Below are 11,796 nucleotides of genomic sequence, written 5' to 3'. Positions count from 1 at the left end.
TCCTTGAGACCAACATTGAAGACTATGGAATATAAGTGGAGAAGATCTAGAACACAATCAGAGGTTTGGATTTTGATGAGGAAAAGGTAGTAAAAAGGTTCTCTTCTCTTAGAGAAATCTTGTCACCTAAGATCAACATTTTACAAAGGTAATTGGAGGAATGTCTTGCAGAAAAGACTTCCTATGATAAGTTTTCCTATACTAATTTGAGCGTAGTCAAAGTGACATCCTATGCACTATGTGCACTGATCAATATCTCTTATACAGTTAAGGAGAAATGGAAGAAGGAAGTGGCAAGACTAAAACTTGTATATGCAGATTGTTTTTCCAGGATATCAAGTTGATGAGTAGCAGGCTACCTAGTTTTTGTATATAGTTTTTGACACCTTTGTTATTGATGTCAAAGGGGGAGTAATATATGTAAGGAAAATTGGATGTACTAAGGAGGAGAAATATTATATGTGAAGGAAATTGTGTAAGTATATGTAAGGGGGAGTACACTTATGTATCAATGTAAGAAATGTAATGATCCATCAAAACATGAATAAAATGGCTATATTTTGAAGGCAATTTTGTGTAGTTACTTTTATTTATTTTTGTTTTGTATGACATCATTTTGGGACTTAGCCAATCTTCCCAAATGTTACCATCGATGCCAAAGGGGGAGATTGTTGGCAATATGATCAATTAGATGTCTAGTGATTTTTTGTTTATGGGAACATGCATTCAACATTTACTTTATGCATTTACATATAGAAAACTGTTTAAATGTTAGACAATTTGCAGTAGTATAGAGACAGATGTGATGTGTACAGATGACATGCTTTGAGTTAGCTCATGCGCAGTTGAGGATAGATTTATGAAAATTTCATGATGATGTAGGTAAGTGTGTAGATGTGTATGGACAATACAACACAAGTTACAGATAAAATACTAGCTCAGGTATTTGACAAGACAAGACAAAGTATATAAGAAATATGAGTTGTAGGACATAAGGAATTGTTTTGGTAACAAAATAATTAAGTCATGATGAGCCAAACTTGTGGATTTTATATTATGTCCAGTGTGTGAAGACATGAAGGCTGATTGAGAAGAGAATTATTAATGTGTGAGGTATAAGTAAAGATCTTATCTTGTACAAAGAATGTGAAGTTGATGTGATGATATGTGACATGTGAACTATTGTATAGATAGCTTGAAAGATATACGAGCCTTATGTGATGCATGATATGATGTATGATTAGAGAAAGTAAAAATTACAATAGTGAGAAAGTATCGTATTTTTTCTACCAACTCCTAATGGGGTTGAAGTAACTACTAACATGGTTGAGGCTTTTAATAAGGCCTATTCCTCTAACAAGGACTCGAGACACTATATGTACTTCATAGACTCCTAACAAGATCAATATCCTTAACATGATTCTTTTGTTTAGTGGATCATCTAGTGGGTATCATCCCCACTAGGGTTTCCCCTTAACCAGGTTTTCCATAGTTAACAAATAATGGTGTTATGAGTTCTCTTTGTGTATGCTTATATTTACTATTCAATATTGTTGGTTTACTTTCATATGCAAGTTATAAAGTAATTAAAAATTCAATTGTGGGCAAAAGTTTGTGGAATACTAATTCATCCCCACTCTTAGTATTATCTATTTCTAAAATGCATGTGTGTAAATATGAGTTATTATGCATAGATATGAACTCATAATTTTAGCTTTCAAAAGGAAAGTGGTAAAAGGCTTTAGAAAAGTTCAAACATTGAAGATATGCAAGTTAACGTTGAGAAATCCTTGTTAAACATTCAAAAGGATGCATATATTTTCTTATACATTGATGCTCAACTATTTAAAAATTTATACAAATAGCTTTCCCACATTATCAACCCACCTATGGAATGCTCTCTTGCTTGATTATGAAGGAAAATAATGTGCACTCGTTCTCCATTTCTTTTTCTACATCAATCTATGCTTACTTGTGATGTTGAAGTAGTTAGATCCATTCTCTTCCTTTAAATAAGGCTATTGTCCCACCAATTCTTATCTTTATCAAATGAAGTTTTTTGAAAATAATAAAGCCTCTGCTTAAATAAAAGCCAAAAATGTTTTTTGCAAAAAACAATGATCATTTTCTTTTGAAGGCATTTTGTATTTCAATTTTACTCAATCTTTTCCCTATTTTTGAGTACATGCTTACCTCCTTTGTTAAGTCAGCTCTTGTAAATTAAGAAATAATGAATTTTTTGTATGGCTTGTTCATTTTGTTTCTAATATATTTAGTTGTTTTCTATAATAGTTTTATAAGGTAGGGATAGGGTGCATAGCATTTTTGGCTCTATGTAAAGACTATCCCTATAGAAGAAAAACCATACTAGTAAATTCTAAAAAATATAGAAAGTATACAAGAGTCAAGGCCATTTAATAGTCAACAAATATTAATTTCCATTTTTAAAATAAAAGAAATGTGTATATATATATATGTATATGTATATGTATATATGTATATATATACATATACATAGACACACACACACACACACACACGTGTGTGTGTGTGTGTGTGTGTGTGTGTGTGTGTGTGAAGAAGAAGAGAAAATGACAAGTCTTAATTTGTAAACTAATACTTTATCAAGAATTTTGAATCTAGCATCCCGAAAGATGATAAATCAGTCACTAGAATATCAAGATGGCCTAATCATGTTGACCAAGCTAACATAGGTTCCAAAACCTATCTAAGAAAACAAGGGTGAGAATATTGAAGGAGTGTTTTACCACACTACCATGAAGCTGTTAAGCTTCCCCAAAATATTTCTTTACATGAAAGATACCCAACCCAACATTGAGAAAGCCTAAACAAGAAAAACTAAGAGGAGTAATGAAATTATGTGAAACATCAATAATAAACTCTCAAGTAATGTAATGGTATCAATTCACAACATTAACGTCCTCAAATGTATTCGAAAAGATAACATATAATTAACTCCTTATATAAGATATTGTATATGCAAGATGCATTACAAAGCAACACAATATCTTATTCCTTTAATTTGAAACGTGATCCCATCATATTCTTTTCTTTCTGATACTCAAATTGGGAACTTAAATTCTATTATTTTTGATAAAATATGGGGAACATAAAAATGTAAGCATCTATCTCCTGACACAGACCTTAATATTAAGCTAAATACATTTTGAGAGAAATTGGACACCTGACAATGATCATTACAAAACTGACCCCTTTTTGCTCATGACTAGTAACATAGTTTTTCTCCCCATACATAAAAAATAGATGCGTTATCCATGAAAACTAGTCACATGATTAAAATAATTAAGAGAAGAATTAAATTGTTTACATTTTAATATAACAAGTATTTTAAATTTTTTTCTAATAATGTTAATTTTCTCAATTTAATAAATCATAGGACATAGTGCATGTCCAATAAATTAATTTTTTAAAATTTAATCAATCATACAACACAAGGCATCAATTTAACCAATCATAAGAAATAAGGTACACCCTGTTCATAATAAGAATAAATCCATATGCATGATTATTTTGTGTGTTTTTGAGAGTGAGTGAGTGAGAGAGAGAGAGAGAGAGAGAGAGAGAGAGAGAGAGAGAGAGAGAGAGAGAGAGGTGCCAGAGTAAATTATTTCCACCTCAACCATGTTCTCATTTTTAGGTGTTCAATGCACTCATTTAAACTCAAATTTTGATGAATACATTAGTGCATAAATTCATGATCATGATACAAATTCATGCAATTTAAAATAATTCATTATGAAAAATTATGAAGGTATGTTATGCTTTAGGTCAACTTATCAGAACAACTAATTTTAAGTATTTATAACTAAAAACAAGTTTTTTTGAAACATATGGTCCAGCTAGTTGCATTCTAGCTATGTTCCTTAGATTTTATGACTGGAAGTGTCTATTGAATGAATATTTTAGATAATTTCAAATTACAAAAAAATAAAATTATTTCCAAAAAGTGATGTTTCAACAACTCATACTCATTTTAATTATATTTAAAAAATATTAAATACCATTTTGTAAATCTATAACTAAATTTATATTTAAAAAAATATTTAATTACCTTTTTATATTTTATATTTAATTTTTATTGAAGTATTCATCGACACAAAAATATGCAGTTGAATATCTTGTCATGGATATATATATATATATATATATATATATATATATATATATATATATATATATATATATATATATATATATATATATATATATATATATATATATATATATGATACATAGAGGAAAAAATCTATTTCAAGAAGATATAATTTAGCTTTATTTTGGATTAATAGTTAAAACAAAAGATAACGTTGAATGGAATAGATATAGTTTAGTATACATAAATGTTTGATTTATATTTAAATATACATTTATAAAATTAGTGAAAAATATATCTAGACACTAAAGTTTTGAGTTATTTATACATTAAAAAATGAATAAAAAAGAAAAAAAATACTATATAAAGGCTGAGAGACTATATAAATCTGATTTTAATATTATATCATTCACTACACTTAATTTTTATTTTATTTAAAATTATATTTCTAATTTTTTTTTTTTTTTAAAAGTATAAATAAAAAATACATACAAAATTAAACATTTCATTAGTTTACATCATTTAAAAAATCTAAACACATATCATTCTTTTTAATGATTCAATTTAAAAACATGAATAAATGTTAACCATTTCTTTTATAAAATTGTAAGACAACTTTATAATTTTACCCCACCACCTCTTAAATCTCCATTTTATACATTGATACTAATCTCATATAATTATCATTCATGCACATATATTTATCAATGCATCAAATAACAAATGTTAATACTTCAAATGTTTGATCTAGTTTTAATGTTTTATCACTTTTAGAGAATTTATGAAAAAAAAACTTAAGATGTGACATGGGGTGATCAAATTGGTCACCATAGACAAGTGTGAAGTGCAACACCATGTAAACAAATCATAAATTGACTTAAAGTATAAATTGTAATAAATGCCCATAGGGGAAAAAACAAAATATAGTTTAAGGGAACACCATAAGTACATACAAAAAATATATACTACACTATACATGAGGGAAAAAAATCTAGATTGCAAGGAATCACCTAAGAATGAGAACCCCAATTCCTTTTGGAGGAGGGTTAGTGCGTTCTCAACTAGTTCTTTGAAAGTTGGAACCCTACTTTTCTCTTATACTCCTTGCTCTGCTACTGTTCCTAATTCAACATAGACATCCAAAATATATTAGAAGTTCTAACTCTTTGACACAAATGTTAGGCCAATTATTAAACAATAGATTCTTTTTGTTTGGAAATATAATGCATATTACTAGGCCAAGATATTATGTCATAGTGGAATTAAATATATATTATTATAATCATAATTGTTGTTTTACAAATATATACTCTAATGCAAGTTATGTAAGATTGTATTTGATTAGCTTGGCTAACTTGAGAAACATTCTTAATTATATACCATACATATAAATAATTTTTAAATAATTGATTGATTAAATATAATTACAAATATAATTGTTACAGAATTAAGAAGATAGAGAGCCATTTTGATCTAGATGTTAAAACATTACATAAATTTTTACTTATTTTCTTTTTATAAAATATATAAAATAAATAATTGTAATCTGATTATTTTGTATCAAATTTTGTACTAATAAGAAAATATATACATTCACTTAACTTAGGATGTTTTTCAACATATTTAAATATTTAATAATTTTCAATATAGTAGTTTATTTAATTTAGACCATTCAATAAAAATAATACTAAACAACTAGTTTATTTGATTTTATACTACAAGTTCAAAAGATAATATGTTTGTTGAATACTACATTTAAAAAATCCCAATAAAAAAAAATCTCTTCCAAATTTAAGCTCTTCAATTACTTCATATATTTTATCTAATAGTGTTATTTGACTAATCTAATGTCATGTCAAAGTTTTAACATGGAGACTTAGATGACTTTTCTCCAATGTAGAGTTCTTATTTATGAAAACAATGCACCACTTGGTATTTGGATACAATTAAATGAAGTGATCGCAATGGTTTTTAGAGTTTGAAATGACTTCTCTTCAATGTAAAGTCCTTCTTCTAAGATATTTGGGCTAGAAAATAATGACCCACTTGATATATGGGTACAACAAATAGAGTGAATGGAATGGCTTATGAAGATTGAGATGTCTTCTTTGTTATGTAAAGCTCTTATTCAAGAAGAATTTGATAAGAAAACAATGACATTCTTGATATTTGGATACAATAAATGGAGTGAATATAATAGCTTATAGAGACCCATATGACTTGTCTCTAATATTAAATTATTTATAAATTTTAATTAGTAACGTTGAATGTAATGACTTACCTTTTTTTTTGATGGAGGGTTCATACTTGCAAGGCAACTTAGCGAGGCACAAAGCTTGCGAGCTACCAACCTGCAAAGGCAACCACATAGACGATTTAGGGACCTGATACGAGTCCACTCATGGCCGAAACCTCTTAGGCTTAGAGCCAAGGATTGAGGGGCATCCACGCCATCAAAATCACCTGGGGCACGATCCCAACCTCATCCTTATGATGTCGGAGCCTTGTACTACTTGATCCCTGGTGGGCTCTTTATGAACCATTCAACTTCACCACTAGACCAAGGATCCATTGACTAATGACTTACTTTTAAATATGATATATGATATTGTATATACAAGAAATCTCATATTGCTCTCAACCACAACCGTGGGCTCTTTGTGAACCATTCAACTTCACCACTAGACCAAAGACCCATTGACTAATGACTTACTTTTAAATATGATATATGATATTGTATATACAAGAAATCTCATATTGCTATCAACCACAACCGTTGTTATAGAATTGGTGAGGTGGCAGCGACCACGTTTTAAAGAGTTATGCTGTGCCCAAATACTCACACTCGATTCATCAGGTCTTTTCCTCCATTAATACGAACGATTCTCAACATTGAAATCTTATCTAAAAAATATGATTCTCAACATCGACTTCTTATCTAAAAATTGATGGAGCGTTGAACCTTTCAACAAAGAACAGGAAAAAAATCTAAGATCACTAAGAGAAAGAAAGAGAATAATATATTCCTGCTGAAGAGGAGGTTAAAAAAACATCACGACACTGAAGGGATAAGATATGCATGGTGTCCGTATTCTTGAGGAAACTACCAATAGAGATCACAAATAAAAAAAATCACGTGAGGCACTGTAAATCATTGACTCAGAGTGAAGACTATTTCCCTTCCATGTCTTACTCTTCCCCATAATTCATTTGCCCTAAATAAAGAGGTAGCCCGATACCATTCTAAAGCCTCACTACTCAGCAGCATCTAAATGGGGTTTCATGGAGATTTACTCATGGCCATAATCTATATTCTACTGGTGCAAACTGTTAGTGAGAATTTCAATTTCCAGCGTTTCAGTACAGATAACAACAGCCTCCTCACATTCTACAACTCCGTCATAGCCTATGGGTCCTTGCAAGTCACAGCAGAAACTGTAAATCAAGAGGCCCCGTATTCCCTACAAAACAGAGACGGAAGAGTCATATTCAATCATCCATACAGACTATGGAAAGACCCCAACAGTTCAGTATCATTCAATTCCACTTTTGTTTTCAACATTGCACCCGCGAACAACATAAGTGCAATAGGTGAGGGCATGGCGTTTATAATATCTTCAAACAAAGACATCAGACACGGCCCTGATGCAAGCCATGGACGCTGGCTGGGGCTCTTCAATTCCAGCATTGATGGACTGAGAAGCAACAAGATGGTAGCAGTTGAATTCGACACAGTTAAGAGCAACTTTACAAACGATCCAGATGATAATCACGTAGCCATTGATGTCAACAGCATAAATTCCAAAAAGATTGCGTCTCTTGATGTGGGTAGTATCAATTTAAAGAGCGAAGAAGACATCACGGTGTGGATTCAGTACAGCGGGATTCAAAAGCTTCTGAAGGTTTATATCGCAAAGACGCCATATGGGATTCCCTCACAGCCTGTTCTACAGTATCCCATCAATCTCGCTCATTTTCTTGACCCATTAGTCAATTTTGGCTTCACGGCTTCCACGGGGAATAACACTGAGCTTAACTGCGTCCATTCATGGAGTCTCGAGATCGAAGAGCTCGAAACCTGCAAACACAACTTGGGACTAAAGATCGGACTTTTGGTCTCTGGAATGGCTCTTGCAGTCTTCTTTGGCGTGGTCATCGTTATATTTTATATGAAGCACCGGAAGTATAAGGCAGAAGCGGCTGTCATTTCAGATGCCCTTCGTAAACTTCCTGGTCAGCCACATGAATTCAAATACAGAGCCCTCCAGAACGCCACGCAGAATTTCAGCACGCAGTCTCAGATTGGCTGTGGTGGGTGCGGAGCGGTTTATAAAGCGCATCTGCGGAAGAACAAGACTGCGGTGGCTGTGAAGCGCATATTCAAAGACTCCGCGCAAGGGAAAGAGGAGTTTATCTCGGAGATCAGAATAATCAATCAGCTCCGCCATAGAAACTTGGTGCCTCTCGTTGGATGGTGTCATGAGAAGGGGAATCTTCTGATGGTGTATGAGTACATGCCCAACGGCAGCCTCGAAAAGTATATAGCCGAAGGCCATCTGGATTGGGAGCAGAGGTATTTACGATCTCTATATAGTAAGCTATTGCAATTCATCATCTATCAATCTGATTTTGATAATTTGATAGAGAAGCTTGTGTAATATGAATTTTGATCATTTGGTAGAGAATTGTTTGAATATGATCTTTCATTATTTAATATAAAATTCTAAATTGGGTTGCAAGAAAAGTAGTTTGGTTTGGTTTTATGACAGAATTTGTAAGCAAAGTGGTTTTAATGATATAGGAAATTTTATAGTAAGAGCGTTTCAATTCGAGTAGAACTGAGATTGGTAATGTTCTAGGAAGTTCTAGTGCTTCACGTCTGTGAGCATCGACTAGATGCAGTTAAAGTTTCATTTATTCCCATGATAGATGGGTTCTTTGAACCACTATTCTTGAAAAAAGGATCAATGGGTTTGACTTAAAAACTAGACAAGTTGTTGTGAGCATCACCTAGATGCAATGAGTTGCTAAGGGTTTCATTTATTCTCATGATAGATGGGTTCATGTGAACCACTATTCATAAAACATGGATCAATGAGTTTAACTCAAAATCTCCTCAAGTGGTTGTGAGCATCACCTAGACTCAATGGGTGCTAAATGTTTCATTCATTCTCATGAAAGATGGGTTCTCGCTGACCACTACTCATGAAACATGGATCAATGAGTTTGACTTAAAAATTGCACAAGCTACTGTGATCATCACCTAGATGCAGTGAGTGGAAAGTGAATAAGAGATATAATGTTGTTAATCACACTCATGAAACATGGATCAATAAATTTGACTCAAAAATTACACAAATTGCTTTGAATATCACCTAGATGCAATGAGTGATGAGTGTTTCATTCATTGTCACAGAGCTGACTTCTTGTAAGCCACTACTCATAAAATAATGGATAAATGTGTTTGATTCGAAATCTATACAAGTTATTGTGAACATCATCGATAAAGACTAATTTTTTCATTCTCATGAAATCTAAGTTCTTATGAACTACTACTTATGAATCAATGAATTTGACTCTAAAAGTTCAGCTATTGTAATCTCTTACTTTATCTGTTATATTTCTTTCAGGTACAAAATCATATCCGGGTTGGCGTCTGCGCTGGTTTACCTCCATGAGGAATGCGAGCAACAGGTAATCCACCGTGACCTAAAGCCAAGCAACATCATGCTGGACTCAGAATACAATGCTCGCTTGGGAGACTTTGGGCTTGCTCGAATAATTCAACCCAACAGGATGTCTTTCACCGCGAGTCGTGTAGCGGGCACACTTGGGTACATTGCTCCAGAGTGTTTTCACACCGGAAGAGCCACTGTTGAATCGGATGTTTTTGGTTTCGGCGCCATTGTTCTTGAAATTGTTTGTGGAAGGGCTCCTTGGGCTGTGTTAAATGGGCTCGATTTGGTGGGTTGGGTGTGGAAATTGTACAGAGAGAATAGGCTCTTTGAAGCTGTTGAGTGCCGTTTGCCTCTGCCTCCGCCTGCTGATCAAGGTCTTGCCACTGTTAATCAGGATGATATAATGTGTTTGTTCATGGTGGGTTTGGCCTGCTCACATCCCAATCCACCAGATCGGCCAACTATGAGACAGGTGAAACAGATTCTGTGCAGGGAAAGACCGCTTCCGTATGTCCCAACATTTCGGCCACCGTTTGTTTGGCTTCATTCTGACTACGACGATAGCAGTTTGATGGGCAGCACAGTTAGTACAAGTAGAGAAAGTATGCCCAATTCGTTTGTAAAGGCATAGTTATTTAGGATAGAAAGTGGGTTGGGACAGGAAGACTTAGTTAGAGTAATTTGTGTTTATCGGTTTGTAGTTTTCTGTTGCTTGTACGATGGTGGTGGACTGATAGGAGTAAGAATTGGCAAAGGATTATAGGAATATTCAAAAGATTATATGAATATGTCTATTAGGTGAGCTATATAAATCATGCAATGTTGAAGATTAGTTGAATTCTAATCAGATTTGAGAGGAAAGGAACTATGAAAGGTATGAATATTGGAGATGAAAGTATCGTCTTTGTATTAGTGCTTATTTCAAATTGATTAAGTTGAAGTTGTACAAATTCTATTTCATGGGTATTGTATGTGATAGTTTATATGTACTCTTGATTGAATTTGTATTTGAATTTTGATTTCAAAAGTATTGTATAATTAAATGTTAAAAAAATTGTACAAACAAAAATTCTTATTTGTTATAGTAATAATTTCAGGTTTGACTATTGATATCAGCTTATGTCGCTGACACAAAGTTACACAAATTCTATCTTAGAAAGATTGCATGAGAAGATTTATTTGTAGTCTTAGCTATTTAGCTTAAATCTATACTTGAAACCTCATTTTAAAATAATAATATAGAAATATTCATACAAACATAAATATTCATGTGTTTGGTTTGAATGTTTGAGATGTGACATGCAATCTTATAGGATTTCATTTCATAATTGTTGTATGAAATGATTTATATGGACTTTGAACATTATGAAATAAACATGCATTCAAAATTTTACTTCAAAAATATTGCACATATATATATATATATATATATATATATATATATATTTAAAAGATTGTACAAACATAAATATCCATGTGCTAATTGTTAGGAAAGCTACTTGCAGAAAATGCCTTCCAAATGCCAATTTACACAATAAATATAAAAGATTGTAAATCTACTTTAGAACATTGAGATGCATGCAAAAAACAAGAATATTGAAAAAAAAATGCACACAAGGTAGACATAGACCAGATTTAATGTGGGAAACCCTTTCACAAAAAACCTACCACCCAAAAACCCTTGAGAAACTTTGTATTATGGTAAACAATTTACATAGAATAAACTCTAGTTTCTAAATAGGTTGACGAATTTAGATTGTAATACAATCAACCTGTTACCTAACTTTCATAGCCTTATTCAATTCCTAACAATTTCCATAGACATTTATACATATTGAAATTTATTATGGATTCTGGTGCATTAACTATCCCAGAACAATTTGGTTACTGGTAGCTTTGGAACTCATCCATGCAATGGTCAACCATCCATCTGACGGCCACTCCTTCAGGTATTAGATGTCTCTAGTGACTTGGACACCTCCA

The 11,796-nt window shown here is 32.3% G+C and overlaps 1 protein-coding gene across 1 annotated transcript; it reads left to right on the top strand.

Moving 5' to 3' along the window:
* The first annotated feature begins 7,318 nt into the window (after positions 1 to 7,318).
* On the top strand, positions 7,319 to 10,773 carry LOC149563601 (putative L-type lectin-domain containing receptor kinase S.5). Its single transcript, XM_089824037.1, has 2 exons — positions 7,319 to 8,708; positions 9,766 to 10,773. Exons 1-2 carry the CDS (start codon positions 7,408 to 7,410, stop codon positions 10,442 to 10,444), a joined length of 1,980 nt encoding a protein of 659 aa, XP_089680163.1. The 5' UTR covers positions 7,319 to 7,407; the 3' UTR covers positions 10,445 to 10,773.
* The last annotated feature ends 1,023 nt before the right edge of the window (positions 10,774 to 11,796 follow it).

Source organism: Cupressus sempervirens, chromosome 4, assembly GCF_028749045.1.
Source record: "Cupressus sempervirens isolate cs-2001-9-10 chromosome 4, ASM2874904v1, whole genome shotgun sequence".
NCBI lineage: Eukaryota > Viridiplantae > Streptophyta > Pinopsida > Cupressales > Cupressaceae > Cupressus > Cupressus sempervirens.
This window is presented reverse-complemented; position numbering and strand designations above follow the sequence as displayed.